At 37.7% G+C, this 25,000-nt stretch overlaps 1 protein-coding gene across 4 annotated transcripts in view; it reads right to left on the bottom strand.

Annotated features, from left to right (window-relative positions):
- Positions 1–931: 931 nt before the first annotated feature.
- The window catches only part of LOC115215478, a 27,134-nt gene continuing 3,065 nt past the window's right edge, over positions 932–25,000 (bottom strand). Inside the window, exons 2-6 of one of the 4 annotated variants that reach the window (XM_036506166.1) lie at positions 21,142–21,328; positions 15,026–15,186; positions 6,123–8,186; positions 2,148–2,309; positions 932–1,151 (exon numbers count right to left, since the gene is read on the bottom strand). In XM_036506166.1, coding sequence (XP_036362059.1) covers positions 960–1,151; positions 2,148–2,309; positions 6,123–8,129 — 2,361 coding nt within the window. In that variant the 5' untranslated portion in view covers positions 8,130–8,186; positions 15,026–15,186; positions 21,142–21,328 and the 3' untranslated portion in view covers positions 932–959. Of the gene's footprint in view, positions 1,152–2,147; positions 2,310–6,122; positions 8,200–15,025; positions 15,187–21,125; positions 21,329–25,000 lie in introns of all 4 variants that reach the window. The other 3 variants (XM_036506167.1, XM_036506165.1, XM_029784642.2) reach the window with 3 other exon arrangements.

Consider the following 25,000-nt stretch of genomic DNA (forward strand, 5'->3'; position numbering starts at 1 on the left):
TTTCACTTGCCTCAACAGGTCTTCACAAATAGGGTTTGTGTCACAAGAAGGAAAGGTATGCATAAGTGGGCTGGCTACGTCCCAGGTAGAGGCCATGGGTTATGGTCTCACTTGTCCTGCCGGCTCTTCCCATGCACAGCATACTTCCAAAGGTCTCGGTCTCTGGTCATTTCCTCGGTGAGACCTAAAGTTCGAAGGTCGTTCTCACCACCTCGTCCTGGGTTTTCCTGGGTCTACCTCTTCCACAGGTTCCCTCAACCGCCAGAGTGTGGCACTTTTTCACACAACTATCTTCATCCATTCTCGCTACATGACCATACCAGTGCAAACGTCTCTCTTGCACACCACAACTGATGCTTCTTAGGTCCAACTTTTCTCTCAAGGTACTTACACTCTGCCGAGTATGAACACTGACATTACACATCCATCGGAGCATACTGGCTTCATTTCTTGCATGCTTACGCATATCTTCAGCAGTCACGGCCCAAGTTTCACTGCCATGTAGCATGGCTGTTCGTACACATGCGTCATACAGTCTGCCTTTTATTCTGAGCAAGAGGCCTTTTGTCACCAGCAGAGGTAAGAGCTCTCTGAACTTTGCCCAGGCTATCCTTACTCTAGCAGTTACACTTTCAGCACACCCGCCTCCGCTACTGACTTGGTCACCAAGGTAACGGAAGCTATCAACTACTTCTAGTTTTTCTCACTGGAATGTGGCGGAAGTTGGTCTCTGAGCATTTTCAGTGTTTATTGCTCCTGAGCATCTGCCACATACAAAAACTATCTTCCCAGTTAGCCTTCCTTTGATATTGCTGCACCTCTTATGTGTCCATAGCTTACACTTGGTAATAATAATAATAATAATAGCAACAACAACAACAACAACAACAACAATAATAATAATACCACAAACAACAACAATGATAAGTTAAAAATAAAACCCCTCCATACTATATGTGTCATCTTTTTATTACTTCAAAATAGAGTATAATCATAACAATGGTGACTATAGTTAATAGAAAGAGGATGATGAAAGCTATTTTCATAATGAAATGGTATCTTTCTTGTTTCTGCTTTTTTTTCACAAAAATTCTGTAGCCAGTTATATCAAGAGGAGGCAAGCTGGCAATGAAATCTTGAGGTGAATGTGACTGAAAAGAAAAAAAAACAATTCATTTGAAATGTGTGTGTGTGTGTGTGCTTTATCTTTAATTTTTTACTTGTTTTAGTCATTAGACTTGAAAGAGTTTAATCAAACAAGTCAACTTCAGTACTTTTTTAATCAAGTATGGAACATATTCTATTGGTCCATTTTGCTGAACTGCTACATTACGGGAACATAAACTAACCAGCATTGGTTGTCAAGCAGTGGTGGAGGACAAATACACACACACACACACACACATTATGAAATAAAAGTAGCACTAGTAATGTAAACATTACTGATTGCAAATAAGCAAAATGCATACATTGTGTATTACTGGTCAATATTTTAGAGATGAGGAATTCTGTACATGCACGCTCACACACACACACACACACACACACATACAATTCTACTTTCTTTTACCTCTCTCCTTGTTGGCCTTTAATCTGGATGTTGTAAGGGAGTGAGGAAATTGTAATTCATTGACTTGAATAAACTATGTACCAAGTCTCTTCTACCAGGCAAGCATTTGCACAAATCTTTTCAGGTACCAACAAAAGCCCAACAACAACTGCCTTCCCATTGTCACTCTCAAATACACAATTTTAGGGCTGTGACTGTCAATGTTGGCACAATGAAAGGGAGGTCTGGTGAGATTATTGAAATGATGCAGCGTCACCATATTGATGTGTGTGGTGTGCAAGAAGTGAGATGGAAGGTGGCTTCTGCTAGATACCTCATGGGAAAGAAACAACCAACATCAAACTAGCAACTAAATATGGAGTAGTGTGGTAGGTTCAAGACCAAACTGAAGCAAAGTACATTCCAGTATTGAGCTTTTGGTTTGTTACCTCTGTTGCTATAGGCCCAATAAAATACAACGCATCAGAGGTCTACACAATAACAGCAACTGGTATGTTAAAATAACCTTTATAGGTAAAATTATTTTATCATGAACTTGCAAAACTTACAAAACAAAAAGAAAAGAAAAATTTCTCACCAATATATTTGCTTCCATTAAAGTTCTTTTATTCCATGTATTTGTTATTGTGGTTATGTTTGAATGTGTAGAATAATCCTTCACTCTGGAATTACCAGTCACAGAATTATCATCTTTCTGCAGATACTTCTCCATATAAGAAGGAAAATTCAGAACGGATATCTATATTGAAAACACACAATAGTTAGAATGGAAACACAACAGTCACGTTAATTTATATCTTGAAGTCTTTGAAAAAGAGTTTTTAAGCCTGAATATCAGATTAATTAAATATCTTTATAGAGTTAATTTTTTGAATTTGATGTTCTATCTGGGTTGACCTTGTCTTCTAAAGCACACTGGTTTTTTATATATATCTAACAATGCTTCAAGCAAACTACAACTTTCCTCTAAATGTAATTATGCTTTAGGAAGATATCTCGTGCAAATATATATCATATGTATGAAATGATGATGAAGGTGATTAATTAAAATATAAATGAAACGAAAGTGTGTGTGTGTGTGTGTATTTATGTATGCATATATGTGTGTATGTATATACATCCATGTGGGCGTGTGTGTGTGCATATATTTGCGTGTGTGTGTACATATATATATATATATGTGTGTGTTATATAGAGATAGAAGTCCCCATGCAATTCATTAATTTGACGAATTGCATGGGGACTTCTATCTCTAAATGACATATATTTCCTTATATTCCCTAATAAATAAAATAATCTATATACATATATATATATATAAATATATATATATATATATAATATATATATATATATATATATATATATATAATATATATATATATATATATATGTAAAATCTTCAAATAAAAAATAAATACAAATCATGTAAATACAGCTACCCTGGTTGAAATAATAATTTATTCCATTTATCAAGCTGAAAACAAGTCCGTTTGTCAGTTGTCTTTTGAGCAGATAACATTTAAACAAAGGATATTTGTAAAGAAGACAAAAAAAAAATACAAGGGAGATAACCAGCGTTACAATAATTTGATGTCAAGCAGATGTAAGCCAAATGTTAATGGTTCACAAAGTGTCTGATGATCTACTTTTAAATTCCAACAAGATGTATTACTTGAAATGCTTCTTGAAATGTTTCTTTGGAAGAAAGGCATGTGATCCTACGGCTAATATTTGAAATTAAGCTTTTAAATACAATAGGTGGGTGACAAGAGTGCTTATTAATATATTTAAGATTCTCATTAGGTTTGTGGAAGGGCTTATATGAATTAGTTTTGAGATGTAAGGAAACATCTAAAAAGTCAGTTTCAGCTAGGTTGGTATTGATAGATATTTTAAATCCTAAAGAGTTGAAGGTAGTAATTAATTACTTTTTAAAGGAATCCATAGCACGGCCATCTCAACTGTGTGATACTGCTAAAGTGCTGCTGCAGAATATACCAATGTATTGACCAAGAAATTTCAAATCAAAATGGTTTAAACCAACTAAATCACATATGTCCATGCAATCATAGGAACCCATTGGGGCATCAAATAGTTTGCTTTGATTATCTTTTTTGGTCCAAATAGATCTGTTACTGAATAGTAATGTCTTACATGTGTGCATAATGAACTGTATTTCTTGCTCATCTATGGTTATAAACAAATATTCAAACTCTAATGCATTACATAGCAGTGATTCAGATATTGACGGGTAGAAATCCACAATATCTGTGTGAATTTTGCTTTATTTCTATTGTGGATGGATTTGAACCAAAATATCACCAAGAAACTGTTAGTCCATATCAACAGTTTTGACAATTGCGTAATATTTTTATTAATGTTTCTTAAAAATGTTTTGCTCGCTAAGCCTAGTTCAGTCTTAGCTGGGTTAATTAGCCAACATTTTAGTCTATTATGAAAGTCAGGTTTATGATCCTTCTTGGCCGCAAATTAACAAGTAAAAGATAAAATATAAGTATGAAATATAGGCGGCGAGCTGGCAGAAATGTTAGCACACCAGGCAAAATGCGTAGCCGTATTTTGTCTGCCGTTACGTTCTGAGTTCAAATTCCACCGAGGTCGACTTTGCCTTTCATCCTTTCGGGGTCGATAAATTAAGTACCAGTTACACACTGGGGTCGATGTAATCAACTTAATCCATTTGTCTGTCCTTGTTTGTCCCCTCTGTGTTTAGCCCCTTGTAGGTAGTAAAGAAATATATAAGTATGAAATATATTCTATCCATGTGGATGGAATATGTTCTATACATGAAGTATACTATAGAAGTACACTATCCTATAGAAGTATTCTATACTGAATGTGAAATATATTGTATACGTGAAGAGAGGTTGGTAAAATGCTGATCTTCACCTATGGTCAAGATTATTGGGTAATAACCAAAACAGTACAATTTCAAATGCAAGTGGATAAATTGGGGCTCCTCTGAATGGTCTCCAGTGTAATATTTGACAGGGTGCATAACCTGGAGATCAAAGAGTCCCTCCAGGTTGCGCCAGTACTTCTCCACTTTGAGAGGTCATAGCTCTGGTATTACAGACATGTGATTAGAATATCAAAGGAAAAATCACAAGATGGATTCTTCAAACCAAGGCAACTGGTGAGACCAAGTGAGAATCATGGTAAGAGGATGTCAATCTTTAAACCTTTTGCCTGGTGAACCAACACCTATCAACTCTATCAGCATTAAAAGAGGAAAACAAACAAACAAACAAAAAAACAATTAAAATCGCAGAGAACTACTGATAGCTGCATCAGCAAAGAACAATTAATAGAATTTGTAAAACAATACGAAGCCAGAGGTTTCATTGAAAAGAAAATGATGTTATTTAAAAGAAGGTTTGCATTTTCGAACTCAGAGCTGAGAAAACTAATAAGAAGGATAAAGGAGCCAGTTGACAAAGCCAGCTTGTATATATGGTGGAACTGAGATCTGAAATGGCTTGAAAACCATAATATGCCAACTGGGAAATAGCATCGCTAGGTGAGGCTGGCAGGCACTTAAACAACATTGCTGTTTGACAGGTGGGCCAAGGGAACCACCTCATTCATTGTGCACCTTCCTCCCCAATAGTTTGAACGCTTGTACCACAAGATAGCTAGTTGGCTCTGGCTGCTGGAGTTGAAATTAACACAACTCTGTTGGAAGGTAGGTCTAGAGAGGACACGGGCCAAAACTATGCGCCCTTCCCCTCCATTGGTCAGTTGAAGTCTAGATTGTGTCATGTGACAGTTAGCTAGCACTGGCTGTTGAAGCCTACTGGTGAGTATTTAAGGGGAAATTTTCCAGGGTGGCCATTTGGCTGCTGGCATTCGTTGCTGCTGCATTGAAGAAACCAAAGAACAAAAAGCCAAAGGAAAAAGAAAAAACACACTCAACAACATAGCTGAAGACACCTCCACGTTGAAAATGGTAGAGGAGTAGGGGCTGAAACCAGACGTGGTTCCTCCTGATGATGTTCTTAGCCATTGGATCCTATAAAGGAGCTGTTGAGGCAGTGAACCAGGAAACGTGGTTGGTATTCCTAAGTGTTCAGGTGAGGAGTTCAATCCTGATGGGCTCCTTTTTTTACTTTTTCTCAAACACATTTTCTGTCTGAAATGTCAGAACTCAGATCTATTCCTGGCATAAGAACCTATCTTATAGATGTTAAAAGGTTTATGTCTATCACCTAGAAATAGCAACAAAATCTCCCTCACTTCACACCTGGCTATCTTAAAAAGAAAAAAATTCAAACATTATATTATGTGGTCCTAGGCATTGAACCTGGCTCCTCTCAGACTGCAAAAAAAATTTTAAAAAGGTGGGGGAGGAACAAACTAGATGGTCTTTTCTGAAATAGATCATTAAGCACTAAACAATGAGTTTATCATAACTTAATGAGTAGATCATTAAGCACTAAACAACAACAACAACAACAGTAGCAAAATTAATAACAGCAACATTATTACCATGTTATTTCTAAAAATAAATATTGATATTGTATCGTACCTCAACTCCTGCATCATCTTCACTGTCACCGCTTAAACTATTCTCATCATCTCCAAGGTACACCAAACTGTTCCTCCTTTCTCCCAAAGCACAACACATTGCAACATTTCCTGTTTCTGAATCATCTTCAAAAAGAGGGTTTATTTTTGAATATGTCTCAGAATCGGTGGTACAACTTTTGTAGACTGTTCTGAAACTGATCTTTTCTTTACGATATTGCTTTGATTTATCCTCATTGAAAATTGTATCTTGAGAAAATGTAACAGTTTTGATTTCTATGCTGTTTGTTCGTTTTGCTCTTACACCAGTTTCATTGACAACATATGAATGGATGATTGGTCGTAAGGTCTTCAGATTGTTTTCTGTTTTTAATTCCTTTTCACTGTCTGGAATATTAGTTTCCAAACCTGAATGAGTGTCTGTTTGATAAGTGTTGGCCAGTCCTACAGACGATAAGTTTGGATTTTGTTCTGTAGCTAATTTGGATGAGGTTTGCAGATCTAAAGAGGATACCATGGCTTCAGGTAGTTTAACACTTGGAATTACAGCATCTATATTTTCTTCTAATGTATATTCTATCATATTAGAATTATCATCTTTTATTTCTAAATTGTCATCATCAATACTGTTTTCTGATGTTTCAGATTTAGAAGATAAGATTTCTGTGTCTATAAGATTTGTTTGTTCAGTTTTGTTGGAAATATATGGTTCCTCCTTGTGGAAGTTAGATATTGAATAATTTTCTGGATGGAGAATATTTGCATCTGTGAATGTCTCTTGAATATTATTTGATGTGATATTTTCATTGATAACTGAACTCTCTGTACCTTCTTCTATGCTGTCATTTCCACCATCAATGGTATCCTTCCTATAAATTCCTGTGCTAGCATTTCCGCTGGCAACTGTTTCTTTCCTACCAGCTGCTTCTGAATCAGTATTTGTACTCAAAATGGAATCTTCTTTATTAGCTTCTGAAGGAATACTTCCACCAGAAACTGTATCCATTTGTTCAGTTTCCCGGCCAATATTTCTGTCAGTAATCACAATTCCACAATCAAATTCTGGAACAAGATTACCATCAGCATTGGTGCTGTCTTTATTAATTTCTGGACCAATGATTTTGCTAGCATCTATATTTGCTTTATCTAATTCAGGAGTAATATCACCACTAGAATCAGTACCTATTCTATTTATATTGGAACCTATCTTTCTGCAAGCATCTCTGCTATCATTGTTAATTTCTAAAGAAACATTACCATCACTAACTGCACACAATTTATCAGTTTCTGTAGTTATACAGTTTCCAACATCATTAAGCCCTCCACTAATTTCTGAGACAGAATCACTTTTGCAAACCATTGTGTCAACATTATTCTCAGTGGCATTCTCACCACCAGTAAGTGTACCTTCTACACAGGATTTTAGCTCTGAAGTAATGTTTTTGATATTTAAATGCTTTGAAGGTACATAAGAACAATCTATTTTTCTATCTTCACTTAAATTTTCACAATCAGAACCCAATCCATATGTTTGTTTCATTTCACACTGAGCTTTATAACTCATGTCTGTACAATTCTTCCCATCAAATGAATCAGGTTTCTCACATTGTCTTATCTCTGGTTTAACATCACTTATATGTACTTCTGCTTTTGTACTTAATTTGAATCCATTTCTTTTAGAACTCAATTTGTCATTTGATGAAAAATGTAAGTTGTTGCTTTCATCCACATTACTTTCCAAGTTCTTGCATTCACTGTAAATATCTTCTGGTTTGCTTGTTAATCTTATATTTTCCATTCTTTCACCACAACATTCATTTGGTTTATCCATATTGGAATGTTGTTGTTTGTGTTTATCATTTTCCTTTGAAATAGCTGAAGGAAACTCATTGTGTACTTCAAATGGCTGTGATGTGTTAGTATTTGGCTGTTCTTTGATCTGCTGCGCTTGATTTGTTACAGTTGAATCTTTCATTGAGTATAAAGTTTGGTTGTTGTCATCTTCCATTTCATTACACTTTCTCGTGTTTCAATATGAGGGATTATTTTTTCATGATTTGTTTTCCTGCAAAATATTAAAAAAAAGAAAAGAAAAGCAACAAATATGCAAATGCAACAAACAAAGATATTAGGGCAAATTTTTCACATGTTGTCGGCAAGAACCATCAGGAAAAGAAGTGTCTCTTGGTCAAAATATGTCCCAGCAGATGATAGTAAAAGGTTAGTTGACTTCATCACAATCTTAACTCGAAAGTAAAGAGCCTTTGCAAAGACTGCAAAGTATTTTGTCAAACACTATTTTACTAATTCACTGTTGGCGAATTTCAGGAAGCATGGAAGTTTTGAAGGATGTAGTGTCTCAACAACTAACAACTGATGCAGGTAATTTATTCCATGCCCCAACAACTCTTGAGTATAAAAAAATGTTTCTGAAAGTCATGGGTACTGTGTTGTTTCTTTATTTTGTTTGCATGTTTTTGATCATAGGTCAGAGTGATGGAGGTTAAACCTGGGATTAAGAAGTAGAACAACAACAGCTACAACTACAACCTGGATGCATATAGAGGTGAAATGATTTAGTGGATTGGATGGGGAGAGCCATCAATTTTCTGAAATATTCATTTTTGACCTATTGTGTCAAGTTCATCAACATCAAAATAAAAATCAAATGGAAATTGTAGTTAAGACACCTGTGCCGGTGACACATAAAAAGCACCGTCCGAACATAGCAGATGCCAGCACCGCCTGACTGGCATCCGTGTCGGTGACATGTAAAAGCACCAACCGATCATAGCTGATGCCAGCCTCGCCTGGCACCTGTGCCAGCGGCACGTAAAAAACATCCACTACACTCATAGAGTGGTTGGCATTAGGAAGGGCATCCAGCTGTAGAAACTCTGCCAGATCAGATTGGAGTCTGGATCGCCAGACCTCAGTCAAATTGTCCAACCCATGCTAGCATGGAAAGCGGACATTAAATGATGATGATAATGATGATGATGTTGTTGTCGTCATTATCATTGTGTTTGCCATCAGTAGTGGCAGTGGCATGTTAAGCATGTTTCTTGGTGCCTTGAAGAGAGATGTTTCCACAGAATATTGGAAATGAAGGACACTTGTACTTCTTTACAACTATCAAGCAATGTTAAGACAATCTCAGCTGGAGAATCTTTGAAATGTCATAAAAATCTTAAAAAATTGGATTTGAAGAATATGTATGTTTCTGATTTTTAATAGATTTTAAAATATTTTTTGCTTATTGATTGACAGAAAGAGCGTGAGTGTTGATTTCAGTGATTTTTTTTTTTTTGTAAAAACATGAAGAATGAAATAGGGAGGAAAATTTAAACACTTGGGGTTCTCGGATATGAATAATTTTTACACTGTATCTTCTACAACCCTTCAGCTTTTGTTTCGTATAAATATTATTTCGATACATGCAATATATTTTTAGTTTTCTCAGCTAATGTGTAGTTGGATCTCAAGGGGTGGTACAAACCTAGCAATATGTGTTCTATAGTAAAAACAAAATTTCCATTCAAATGGCAATTACCGCAGGATTTCTGTTCAAGTCTGACCGTTTTAAGTCATAGTGGAAACCCGACGACCTATGTCGCAAATAGGTATATGAGTATTGTATAAATTATATAATTGAAAAATTTACTTTATTATCAACCTGCGGGTACAATAAAATGGGCTTACAGGCAGGGGTTTCCCCACCCCTGATTTAATATAAGGACAGCTGTAGCTAGCCCCATTCACTGTGTGAACTCAATATATTTAGTGGGACATCACTTTTATGTATGCATGTATCTGATGTGACCAGACTGCACTGATCAATGCAGCACAATTGGATGTACAACATCCCACCCATAAGGGATAGTCGCAGGAAGGGTCTAAATGATCGTCATACTGAATAAAGACTAATGCCAAATCCATCTTCCATTTCATTCATCAATTATTATTATTATTACTATTATATTATTATTATTATTATTATTATTATATATATATATATATTATATATATATATATATATATACACACACACACATATATATTGTCAGTAAATCATAAATCCCAAAGAGAAGGACAGCCTAAGTTATAGAGCAGTAGAGTATTTAGAGAAAGTTATGGCCAATTCATAGGATTACCCAGGGTTTCACATCCATAAAGCTCTTAGCTTTACATATATCTCATTAGACTTTAATGGCCGGTGGCCTATAACCTCTCTTCAAAATAGAAGGAGAAAAGGCCTTGCGACTAGTTTTTGAACACATAAACAAGAAAAGTCAAGTGCAAAGGACTGTCTCACTTTGACCACTATCTGGAATCTACCCGGTCAGCTTGCAGGTCCAAAGATTTCAGCAGGAATTGCCTAAAGTGTAAGCAGGGTCCAAAGACTTCCATCCTGAAATTTAAGATGTTCTCCAGGTCAAGGGACTTCTTTAATATCCTCACGCATTCTACTATGCACAGCTTGCAACATTTGAACCCATTGATGTAGGGATCCAATTTTTCTAGGATCTTCCATGTAATTACATGTGGAGTCCCTTCAGGCACCACACATGGCTGGCCAAAGATGTGGCATAACATCTCTCTGGGATCCTAATCAAGGATTTGTGGTTGGAGAGATGCTGCTTGAAAGTGTTTAAGATGCTCTAGATTAACAGTTTATTTGTGTGGATTAAAGCAGTTTGAAACACTGCTCTCTCCATGAAGATGTCTGGATGATGAGGTCAGCCTGTCGATAGTATTCCATAATGTGGTGCTTCGTTTGCCTTTCATTTCTTAATACACAAAAAATAAAGTAATGTCCTTGGGATAAGGATTTCTAATCTTTAGCTATTGTCACATGAATGTATGTGTGTGTGTGTGCATAATCTTCTTAAAGACCAGAAAAAAGAATTTACATACCAATAGATAAATGAAAGACAAGAAAATGTGTTTGCATGCATGCATGTATGTATGTATGTATGTATGTATGTATGTATGTATGTATGTATGTATGTATGTGTATGCATGTATATATATATATACACACACACACATACACTCACATATGTATATATATATATATATGTGCATATGTGTATCTATACACATACTACATACACACAGAGACACTTGTATATGCATACATGTAAATACACACACACACACACACATGTATATGTATATGAATATGTGTATGTAAATATATATATATATCATCATCATCATTTAGCATCCGCTTTCCATGCTAGCATGGGTTGGACAGTTCAACTGGGGTCTGGGAAGCCAGAGGCTGCACCAGGCCCATTCTGATCTGGCAATGTTTCTATGGCTGGATGTTCCTCCTAACGCCAACCACTCCATGAGTGTAGTGGGTACTTCTTACATGCCACCGGCACAGGTGCCAGACGGGGCTGGCAAATGGCCACGGTTGGATGGTGCTTTTTACGTGCCACCGGCACGGAGGCCAGTCAGGGTGGCGCTGGCAACGGCCACGATCAGATGGTTCGCTTACGTACCACTGGCACTGGTATCACAGCTACAATTTCCATTGATGTTGAAAGACTTCGATTTTGGTTCTGATTTTGATTTCCACTTGCCTCAACAGGTCTTCACAAGTGGAGTTTTGTGTCCCAAGAAGGAAAGGTATACATAAGTCGACTGGCTACATCCCAAGAAGAGGCCATGGGTTATGGTCTCACTTGTCCTGCCGGGTCTTCTCACGCACAGCATACTTCCATAGGTCTCGGTCTTTAGTCATTTCCTTGGTGAGACCTAAAGTTCGAAGGTTGTGCTTCACCACCTCATCCCAGGTTTCCTGGGTCTACCTCTTCCACAGGTTCCCTCAACCACTAGGGTGTGGCACTTTTTCACACAACTATCTTCAGCCATTCTCATCACATGACCATACCAGTGCAAACGTCTCTCTTGCACACCGCAACTGATGCTTCTTAGGTCCAACTTTTCTCTCCATTACACATCCATCGGAGCATACTGGCTTCATTTCTTGCGAGCTTACGCATATCCTCAGCAGTCACGGCCCATGTTTCACTACTATGTAGCATGGCTGTTCGTACAAATGCATCATGCAGTCTGCCTTTTACTCTGAGCGAGAGGCCTTTTGTCACCAGCAGGGGTAAGAGCTCGCTGAACTTTGCCCAGGCTATTCTTACTCTAGCAGTAACACTTTCAGCACACCCACCCCCGCTACTGACTTGGTCACCTAGGTAATGGAAGCTATCAACTACTTCTAGTTTTTCTCCCTGGAATGTGGCAGAAATTGGTCTCAGTGCATTTTCAGTGTTTATTGTGCCTGAGCATCTGCCACAAACAAAGACTATTTTCCTAGTTAGCCTTCCTTTGACATTACTGCACCTCTTATGTGTCCATAGCTTATACTTGGTGCATCTTATAGAGTTTCTACCTACATTTTTCTACAGATCGAGCAGGGCCATCTACCTGAAGGCATTTGTGATTTGTTTACCTTCCTACTTATTAGGACTTTGGTTTTGGCTAGGTTGACTCTAAGGCCCTTCGATTCTAATCCTTGCTTCCATACCTGAAACTTCTCCTCCAGTTCTGATAGTGACTCAGCAATTAGAGCAAGGTCATCAGCATAGAGGAGCTCCCAGGAGCATCCTGTCTTGAATTCCTCCGTTATTGCCTGGAGGACTATGATAAATACGAGAAGACTGAGGACTGAACCTTGGTGGACCCCAACCTCTACCCGGAATTCTTCACTGTACTCGTTGCCAACCCTCACCTTACTAGCAGCATCCCTGTACATGGCTCGCACAGCTCTCATTAACCATTCATCTATCCCTAGTTTCCTCATTGACCACCAGATAAGGGATCAGGGGACCCTGTTGAAGGCTTTATATATATAAATGTAATATATATATATATATATATATATATATATATATATACACACATACCTATTTTAAAAATGGGGAAGGCTGGTTTACCTTAGGTTTCCCATCCATGAAGTGCCAGATAGTGGCATTTCAAGCATTTCTAAGTATGTTGGAGGCAGCTTATAAAGCAACTCCTTGGTGCCAAGTGGTTAGGACTTCAATGCCACTTTTCTCACTTTTTGATGTTGATACGATATTTGTCCTATTCTTTTAAACAAGGATGATGCTTTCGTATCCACAAGAGGACAAGACTTTTTTGGCCTTCAGTAGGTTTCCTGTAGGTAAAGATAATCGTTGTATAATTTTGCAATGTGTTTTTCATTAGTTTCAGGGAGCCGTTCAATGTTCAAAGACATAATCATCAGTACTGGCCTTAAAAGTAGGCATTGGCCATTCTTCTTGATCCAGACTGAGGGACTGCAGGCATCTGTTGGATTTCTGGACTTTGTAATATTTTAACTTGTCTTTGAAGTGTTTGGCAGAAAGTACAGGTAACACCAGACATTATTGACAGAGATCACAACATGAACACTCAATGTACATACGTGTGTGTGTGTGTTTTCTTTACTGCACATTCATATTTGATGGAAAATCTTCGATGCGTTGATGGGGGACAAACACAGCCCCAGAGATACACACACACACTCTCTCTCTCTTTCTCACTCACACACACACACACACACATGCACACGCATGCACACACAAACACACACACGAGCAGCTTCTTTTAGTTTCTGTCAACCAAATACACTTAGAAGGCTTTGGTCAGCCTAGAAGACATTTGCCCAAGAAGCTACACAGTGAGACTGAATCTGGAACCATGTAGTTGGGAAGCAAGCTTCTTACCACTCAGCCATGTCTGTAGTTATAGTCTCTGTAAATTAGCAGATTGATAAAATAAGTACTGAACTTAGCAAAAAAAAAAACAGAAGTCAATGGAAATTGTAGTTGTGATCCCTGTGCCAGTGGCATGTAAAAAGCACCATCCAAACATGGCTGATGCCAGCGCTGCCTTGACTGGCTTCTGTGCCGGTGGCATGTAAAAAGCACCAAGTGATCGTGGCCACTGCCAGCCTCCCCTGGCACGTAAAAAGCACCCACTACACTCACGGAGTGGTTGGCGTTAGGAAGGGCATCCAGCTGTAGAAACACTGCCAGATCAGACTGGAGCCTGGTGCAGCCTCTATGACTTCCCAGACCCCGGTCGAACCGTCCAACCCATGCAACCATGGAAAACGGACGTTAAATGATGATGATGACTTGAGTTGATTTAGTCAGCTGAAAAGTCTTCTAGGCAGTGCTCCAGTATGGCTACACTCCTATGACTTAAGCATGAGTAAAAAGAAAAACATATATTCTTCACATAGATTTTATGGTAATTAATGTTTTCCCATGATAATTATTATTCATTCAGAGATGCTTAAATTGAGTTTAATTGTTGTCAACATTAACAAACGAGGAAGAGTTAGATGTTTTCATACTCGTTCAGTAATGATTCCAGAACATTTGTCTGAGAACCATTTCTGAGCCACCATAGTCAAAGTACCTTGACCTCAATAAACCACTAAGCAACTCAAGAGTAGTGGTCAAGCTATAAGAAAGGTTGGTGCATGGTAATTGCCAATTGACACCAAAATGAGACACATCATATCACATTATTACTTATTTGTGAACCAATGAAAGGAGCTTCCACATGGTCGTTCGACCTGCTAGAAATAGCAACCAAATCGCCCTTAAATTACATCTTACTAACCTAAAAAAAGTACACTAGTTAATGTAATTTTGATACAGTGTTTGAAAAACAAGAAAAAAAGAGGGGTGGTCAAGGCAGGAATGCCATGTGATGATAAATCTGCTTAATCAAACCAAATTTAATCCTAAATAATAATGACAAGAACATCCCTAATTGGCAGAATTGGTTAGTGTCGGACGAAACACTCTGCTGTATTTAGTTATGTCTCTTTATGTTCTGAGCTTAAATCAAGGAACCTACCTTGATTAATAAAGCAAGTGTTGACCATTACTGATATATGCTGTTAAGGGCAGTGGGTTGGTTGATTCATTACTACATTGGACCAAAAACATCCTGCAGCATTTGTTCTGCTTCTTTTACATTCTGGTTTCCAATCCTGATGAGATCACTTTGCCCTTCATCTTTCAAGGGATAATAAAATAAAGTACCAGTCAAATACTTATTTCTTCATTGCCCACAAGGGGCTAAACATAGAGGGGACAAACAAGGACAGACAAAGGGATTAAGTTGATTACATTGACCCCAGTGCGTAACTGGTACTTAATTTATCGACCCCAAAAGGATGAAAGGCAAAGTCGACCTCGGCAGAATTTGAACTCAGAACGTAACGGCAGACGAAATACCGCTAAGCATTCTCACCCGGAGTGCTAACGTTTCTACCAGCTCGCCGCCTTAGTACCAGTCAAATACTGGGGTCAATTCGATCTGCCCCAGCCCCTGAAATCCCTGAGTCTTTTGCTTCTATGAGAAACAATTATTACATATGTTGTTGTTACGGTGGTTTAGCCTTGGGTCAGCCACAAGTGAGTGAACCTAGGATCACAGGCATACCAACCATGATCCTGTGGTTTTATTTTAAACACAATGTATCTCAGTCTTGTTTAGGTGTAATTTGAAAGATATTTGACTGCTATTTCTGGAATTTTAGCAACCACATTGAGGCTCTCATGAAAACTCATTATTATTTCATTTAATTATAAGGTGACAAACTGGCAGAAATGTTAGTATGCTGAACAAAATAAAATGCCCGGTGACATTTCATCTGCCTTTACATTCTGAGTTCAAATTCTACTGAGGTCAACTTTGCCTTTTGTCCTTTCGGGGTTGATAAAATAAGTAAATGTTGAACCTTGGGGTCGATGTAATTGACTTACTCCTTCCTTCAGAATTGCTGGCCTTGTGCCAAAATGTGAAACCATTATTACATATAATGATAAGGTGGTGAGTTGGTAGAAATTTTTTTCATGCTGAGAGTTGCTGAAGCATGGAACAACCTGCCGGCATCAGTTGTTAGTTGTCGGAGCACTGCATCCTTCAAAACTTCCGTGCTTCCTGAGATTTGCCAACACTACACCTGATTTTCTCCCCTCCATACACACACAAGCATCTATCTGACTCATACACTGTTCACTTCCCAGACATTTGTACATTACTGCATATGCTTTGTATGCACTTTTGACAAGTTGTGGTGCACCTGAGCACTGTATACAATAATTTCATTATTATTTATTATTTTAAATGTTAGCATCCTTTTGGGGTTGATAAAATAAATACCAGTTGAACACTGGGGATGATATAGTTGATTAGCCAGCCTCCTGCTACCAAAATTTCAGGTCTTGTACATATAGTAGAAATTAAGGTAATGTGTTGACAAAATAAATACAGCAATTTGGCAAAATTTATTCTTTGAAGTGAAATCATACTGAGGAAAGTTTTGCATTTTATCCTCTTAGGGTTCATAACATAAAGTACCAATCAAATACTGCAGTAAATATAGTCAACAACACTCTCTTTCACTAAAATGTGTGGCCATTAGTGTGTTGTTGTTGTTGATAATAATGAATAATAATAATGAAATCATTGTATACAGTGCTCAGGTGCACCACAACTTGTCAAAAGTGCGTATAAAGTATATGCAGTAATATACAAATGTCTGGGAAGTGAACAGTGTATGAGCTAGATACATGCCTGTGTGTATATGGAGGGGAGAAAATCAGGTGTAGTGTTGGCGAATCTCAGGAAACATGGAAGTTTTGAAGGATGCAGTGCTCCGACAACTAACAACTGATGCCGGCAGTTTGTTCCATGCTTCAGCAATTCTTAAGCCCAAGGTCAGCTTTGGTCAAGCAGATCTATATCAAAAACATTTCAGCCATGACCACTTTGACATCTTCTAAACACTATCCAATAAATCCTTCCATTTTTGATACAGTGGAGTACTCATTTGAGGGGAATTTGGCTGCTATTGCTAGTAAATTGAGCCACTGTCAGCTTGTTGCTAAGGATGCTGAGTTAGTAATAATAGTAAAGCACCAGTCAAAAAATAACCAGATAATATTTATTTCCATTCCTCTTGCTTGTATATTCTTTGTTCTTGAGCTCCTACATGGTCTTATGACTCCCTAGAAATAGCAATCAAATTTTATTAAACCCACATCTTTGAAAATGGGAAAACACTGGATGATGAAGTCTAAGGAATATTGTTTAAGTATAAAATTGGATGATCATGGCTGGAACATTTTAATGAGATGTCTGACTGACCAGAACTGACTAAGGACTAAACAACAGCATCTCTTTATGACTTATAAAATAAGTATTAGTAATATACTCAAGTCCATTTCAATCAATTATGGATATGCCTTACCAAATTCTGGTTTCAAATTTTGGCACAAGGTCAGCAAGTTTGTGGAAGAGGGCTGGTTGATCACATCAATTCCAGTGTTCAACTGGTACTTATTTTGTTGACCACTGAAAGGATGAAAAGCAAAGTCAGAATTTGAACTCAAGACGAATGAAATGCCACTAAACATTTTGTCGAATGTGCTAATGATTCTGCCATCTTGCAGCTTTGTTCACTAAATATTAATCTTGTGTCCCAGTAAGAAAATGTTATCATTATTATTCTATTAAATAAGGTGACAATCTGGCAGAATTGTTAGCATGTTGCACAAAATGTTTAGTGGCATTTCTTCCAGCTCTTTACATTCTGAGTTCAAACACTGTCAAGGCCAACATTGCCTTTCATCCTTTGGGGGTTGATAACATTAACACCAGTGGTGTCCTGGTGTTAATGTTATCAACTTACCCCTCCTCTCAGAATTGCTGGCCTTGAGTAAAATTGGAAGTGGGTGTTATCTATAAGATAATCTAAAGCAGCATTTACCATTTGGGGTTCTCCAGAACCCTAAAATTCTGCAAGAGGTCACAAAGGATTTCACAAGAAATGGGATAAATAGGTTAATTATATGCAAATACATTGATGGAGAATTCATTCATAAATACGTTTTGTGAATCTTTTTTCTATTTAATTCTATAATCATCATTTTATTATACATGCATGATGATGGTGTACAAGCATAATCCTTAGAACAGACAAAATTCCTTATGGTATTTCTTCCGACTCTATATTCTAAACCTTTATTTATCCTACACTTCCTTGTATTGAATCCACTTTTGAGATTTTGCTTTCTTGAATATAACATATGAGCTATTTAAGGCCTATTCATCCATCTGCCCGTCTGTTCGTCCACCTATCTGTTCATCCATCCATCCATCCATCTGTCTTTCTGCCCATTTGTCCATTATTCTGTCTGTATATCTAACTATATCTTTACACATACCCATCCACACACAACACATACACAAACACAACACACACACACACACACACACACACACACACACACACACACACACACACACACACACACACACACACACACACACACACACACACACACACACACACACACACACACACACACACACACACACACACTGTAAGTCCTTTGTTTTATTTGGAAGAATATATTTACTAAATGCACTTAATGTTTTTGACAGCTTCTTGGTTTGATCTCATCTTCAGAAAGAAGAAGTGATGCTGGTACTAATGATACTTTAAAAATCATCTTTGCAGGAAAGTCCTTTAATTGTTAACTACAAGTTGATTTTTTAGTTTATTACATGTATGCCCATAGAGCACATTGGCTACATTGAATAGAATTTTGAACCTATTCCTTTTAAGGACACTGAACATAGCTATTTTCCTGTGGTATCAGAGTCTTGTCTTCTTTCTGTTTTTTTTAAACTTTAGCCTGGGATCTTTGGATTCTAGGTTTTGTTTCTACAGGGTGTTCAGGATAAATCTAACAATTTATGTATTTTTATTTCAGGTACAGCTTGATGTATCAGTGAACAACAGTCAATGGCGAACTGGCAGAAACGTTAGCAAGCCGGGCGAAATGCGTAACCGTATTTCGTCTGTTGTTACGTTGTGAGTTCAAATTCCACCAAGATCAACTTTGCCTTTCATCCTTTTGGGGTCGATAAATTAAGTACCAGTTATGCACTGGGGTCAATGTAATCGACTTAATACCTATGTCTGTCCTTGTTTGTCCCCCTCTATGCTTAGCCCCTTGTGGGTAATAAAGAAATAGGTATTGGAAAGCATAAAGATTAAAGTTGTAGATGAGAAAAAAGTTAGCTGACATCAAAGCCTGGAAGCCATATGAATATTGGAAAAAAAGTTAGCTGTATCATGATGGTACATGCTGAGTATCAAAATGCTGACATTATGACTGCTGCTCTATACTCTGTGAACACTGTAAAGGCTGTAAGACATGAACAGCTGCAAAAACCAGAGCCAGCTGGAAGGGACACATGCCACTCCACTTCTTCAAACAAAGCTTTAAACTCAGTTCAGATGGCTATGTGAAGTTGCTGGAATCCCTGGATTCCTTTCCTAGCCATACCTCCAAAAAGAGCCAGAAGTGGATGTTGGAGATTCTCTACAGATTCACTGTCCCCATTTTTTGGCCTCCTAATTTCTCCAATTGTAATCCCATAGATGTGTGGGGTACCATTGAGAAAGACACCGAGGCTGAGCTGATGGCCAAGATCAAGGAGATGTTCAAAGATCTTCCCAAGGGAGACAGTGCGGAATACATGCACCAGGTTCCAGTGCCGTTTTGAGGCTGTGGTGGAAGCTGAAGTGGGGGATACTTTGAGTAAAATCTTATCTCCCCACCCATAATCTTGTTGTGACATTTTTTGATTTTTTAAAATAGTTTTATTTTTAGAAGGGTTACTGTGTTTTCTTTTCTTTTTAGGCAAACTGTCGAATTTAGCCCAAACACCCTGTACAGCAGAAATTTTATAAAATCTTTTGTCATCTCTACTAAAAGAACTAAGTGATCAAAAACCAGAGTTCCCACTCCATTGTTATAGCCTGAAAAACTATAATAAACAAGATGGGACTGAGAATCAAGCTTGCTCTAAATTCCTCAATGAACCTATTGCCAACTCTCACTTTGCTGGTTGCATCTCTGTACATGTCTTGTACTGCTCCCAACAGCCATTCCTTGTCTCCTAGTTTTTTTTTTGTGTTTTTTTGCAACCACCAGACTATAGCTCATGGTACTCTGTCAAAGGCTATCTGTAGATCAACAACCGCTAGATAGAAAGTTACTTTCAAATGGGTAGTAAGAAGAGCATCTAGCTTTAGAAAAATCTGCCTCAAAGTTTCATCTTGATATTAAAATGATGATGATGATGATATATATTATTTGCTGTGTTTTTGTTTTGGTTAACAAAAAAAGAATGTTAACAATCCTCAATGTACAATGCTTATAAACAATAGATGCTTATAAATGGGTGTGGTGTCTGCTGTATAGTGTGTGTGTGTAGTAATTTGGATTATAGGTACATACCTAAAGGCTGCATCAAACCTTTGTCAGAATTTTGTAATCCAAGTTATCACACACACATAATTATATATCAGGAGACAATTAGATAGATAGATAGATAGATAGATAAATAGATAGATGGATAGATAGATAGATAGATAGATAGAAAGATAAATAGATAGATGGATAGATAGATGGATAGATAGATAGATAGATAGATAGATAGATAGAAAGATAAATAGATAGATGGATAGATAGATGGATAGATAGATAGATAGATAGATAAATAGATAGATGGATAGATAGATAGATGGATAGATAGATAGATATATAGATAGATAGATGGATGGATAGATGGATGGCCAGGCGGACAGACAGATGGATGGACAGACGGACGGACGGACGGATGGATGGATAGATAAATAGTCTCACATGTATACACACACATACACATATACGTATAAACATAAATAGACAAAGTGAAGGTTTGGTAAGAGAAACAGAAAAAGAGCAAGAAAAGAGAGAGAGAAGAAAAGGGAAAGAGAGAGAGAGAGAGAGAGAAAGAGAAATAGACAAGTAAGGCTAGAAAAGGACAAGCATGGGACAAGGCCAAAATACATAAACAACTAAAAAGTAAGGGATTAAATTAGTTTTACCTTAATTAATGCTCACCTTCTGTTCAGTGTGGAGATGTCAAAGCGCCTAAATGCTTTTATTTTTCTCCTCTTCTTCTTCTCATTATTGTTGTTGTTGCTGTTCTTTTGTCCTGTCTGTTACTGGCATTTTCTATTGCTTTTGTTTTTAATTAACCTTTTTTTCTTCCAACAAAAACTCCACAGCTGGCTCCACTATTTAGAATCTAAAGAAACAAATGGTTAAAAGAAAACGTATAAACACCATCGGCCTGTCTGTTGCATCTTGTCATGCCATGTCAAATCAGGGGCTTAATCTTTGTTTGTTGTTGTTGTTGTGGAGCCTCTTTTTCTCTTTATTTAGAGGTAAGATGGTTAAGTACCGAGAAGAGTGTTGTTTGTGCAGGCCTGTGGCCAAGTGGTTAGGGTAGTCAGCCTATGGTCATAAGGTTGTGGGTTCAGTTCTTAGACCAGGCAACACATTATGTCCTTCAGCAAGTTGCTTCATTTCATATTATTCCAATTTATTCAGTTGTAAATGAGTACCAACCAGGGTACTGGTGCAGCTCTCTCAACCCTCTAGTTGTCACATCCTGCATCTTCTACTGGGTCAAAGATGGGGGTATCAAGGAGTTTTTGTGTGTCTGTCTACTTGTGTGACTACATAGGCATCCTAAAACAAGCCATATTCAGCTGATTAAATGGGAGTAACGTAAAATGTGTTGCCTGGTTGAAGAATTGAACCCACAACTATATGACCATAGACCAAATATCCTAACCACTAGGCTACAAGCAACACTTGCAAGTGATTGCTGGTTGTGCTTTATAGATAATGACTTAGCCTTTTGTCAGTGTCATTGATGGTTGTGAAAGCATGTAGCCTGGTGGTTAGGACATCACATTGACAGTTACAAGATGGCTGTTTTGATTTCAGAACCTAGCACTTTAAACTGCATCAGGTAGTGGGGCCCTAATTTGGGATTTCCATGGTTTTGAGGAGTGTGGAATCATCTCTTAGCTGTTATTGTTTCCCAGTCTACTCTGACCCACAGTAGTAGCACCTGTCAGGGTCCCAACAAAGGGTTAATTAGCATGGTATGGTTAGACAGGTAGGTGGCATCTCAGATTTAACCCAGTTGGACGTTCAACATATTACAGTTCTCATATTACACTAATATTAGATCTTTCCTCCCTCTCTCTCTCTCTCTTTCTCTCTGGAGCATAGGCATGGCTGTTTGGTAAGAAGTTTGTTTCCAAACTGTATGGTTCTGAGTTCAGTCTCACTGTGAGACACCTCAAGCAAGTGTCTTCTACCATAGCCCCAAGCTGACCAATCCCTTGTGAATGGATATGGTAGTGGGAAACTGAAAGAAACCTGTCATGTTTATACATGTGTGTGTGTGTGTGTGTGTGTGTGTGTGTTACTGTCTCTTTGTCCTGACATCCTTGAGAGTTATAAATGAGTGTCACTGCTATGCAAGTGCTGTTCCTCATTACTAGACTTCTGTGAAAATATGACTGGTTTTAGAGAAATATTACCTCATTTGGAAACAGGTGAGGGTTAGTGACAGAAAGGGCATTAGACTGTACAAATTCCACACAGATAGATGGATGGAACATAGATAGATAGATGGATGGAACATAGATAGATAGATGGATAAATACATAGATACATGCACAATACATATTCATACATACAAACATACATATTTTGGTGTACTTGGTAATGCTAGTAAATATTGAAGGGATAATCTCGAAAAGCAAGGGTTTTTTAGGCAAAGAAAGAAGGTGACTAACACACACTTTATATACAAAATCTATAAGGGAAACAGAGAAAATATGCAAGACTTTCCAGAAAGTTGATTTATATCAACCAAATTCTAGTCAAGGAACTTCTGCTTCTTTGTTAGAAACCAGTTCCCTCTTTTGAGGAAGAGGTCTAATATATAAATTAAAAAATGCACACACACACATGCATGCATGCACACATGCATGCATGCACACATGCATGCATGCACACACATACAAAATATCACACACACACACACACACACACACACACACACACACACACACCACACACACACACACACACACACACACACCACACACACACACAAAATCAAATAGTCAAGAGTTTACATTTGGATAACTGCTTAATTTATACCCAGTAATAAATTAAAGCTCAATACAAATGAAAAATTTGTATTCATTTGATTCTCTGTATGAAAAATTTCTTAAAGAAGATATCTTTCTTGTAACTTTTTTTGCAACTCCTATTACCAAATAATACATGTGTAATGGTGAATAAATAATACCAAAAGAATTTTTTCCAACCATCTGTTTTGATGTGTCTCTCCAAACACTGTGTATCCGTATTTTTCAACTCTTATGCATACCTCAAGTAATTATAACATCTACATACAATTTTAGACTACTGGAATATGCAGATGTGTTTTCTGAGGACACAACTTAGATTTTAATCCTAGCTACAGGCATACATATATATTATAATTGCTTGTGACATTACATAAGTAACTCAAGGAGTGATGCATGATACTCTCGGCCCTTAAAGCACTTATGTAACTTTATAGCCAATGTAATCTTATGTTCTGAATTCTGTTTCTTCTGTTTGTTCTACCAAACCTATATACATATATATATATATGTACCCACACACGCCCCGCCCCTACACTTTTTTCTGACTTAAGGCTTTATTTGTGGGTTAACCCACAAGTAAAGAATATTTATCCACCAGTGCAGTGTTGAGCACTCATCCTCACTGTTTGACATTAGCATGTACACTACACATCCTTTATTTTCTCTCCTTGTTTCTTTCTGTGTTCCTTTCTGTGGAAGAGCGTAGGCTCGAAACATTAAAGACTTTTTCACTTCCGAACCATTATACTAATACATCTGTTTGTTATCTACACCACCTGTCTTCGTCTTTTGTTTTTTGTGAATTCTCCCTATATATATATATATATATATATATATATATATATATATATATAACGATGATGATGATGATGATGATATATATGATCCAAGGTAAGCACAGCAGGCCATCCTGCGAGCCATGAATTCACTTCATTTGTCAGATCTTCGCAGTCACTGTATATCTCCAGAGGTCTCGGTCTTTCGTCATTGCCTCTGTGAGGTGGTCCAACGTTTGAAGGTCATGTTTGACCACCTCATCCCATCTCTTCCTGGGTTTACCTCTACCCCTGATTCCTTCAACAGTTTGGAAGTGGCACTTCTTCACACATCTCTCCTCATCCATCTGTAGTACATGACCATACCAACGCAAACGTTTCTCCTGCATGCCACATCCAATGCTTGTTATGTCCAACATTTCTCTCAAGGCGCTTACATTCTGTTGTGCATGGACACTGACATTATACATCCAGCAGATCAATTCTTTCTAGCTAGCTTCATTTCTTTCAAGCCTACGCATGTCCTCTGCAGTCACAGCCCATGTTTCACTACCGTGAAGCTTAGCAGTTCGCACACATGCGTCGTACAATCTATCTTTTACTCTGAGCGAGAGACCCTTTGTCACAAGAAGGGAAGAAACTTTCTAAACTTTGCTCAGGCTATTCTTATTCTAGTGGTGACACTCTCTGAGCATCCACCCTTGCTACTAACTTAGTCACCCAGGTAGCAGAAGCTATCAACTACTTCTAGTTTCTTCCCCTGGAGTGTAATGGAATCTGTTTTCTGAGTATCCGTGGTGTCTATTGCTCCAGTGCATCTGCCGCACATGAAAGCTATCTTCTCGGTTAATTTTCCTTTGATGTTGCTACACCTTTTATGTGTCCATAGCTTACACTGGGTACATCTTATGGAGGTTCTACCTACACCTTTTCTACAGATCGAGCAGGGCCACCTACATGAGT

Source organism: Octopus sinensis, linkage group LG9 (assembly GCF_006345805.1).
Source record: "Octopus sinensis linkage group LG9, ASM634580v1, whole genome shotgun sequence".
NCBI lineage: Eukaryota > Metazoa > Mollusca > Cephalopoda > Octopoda > Octopodidae > Octopus > Octopus sinensis.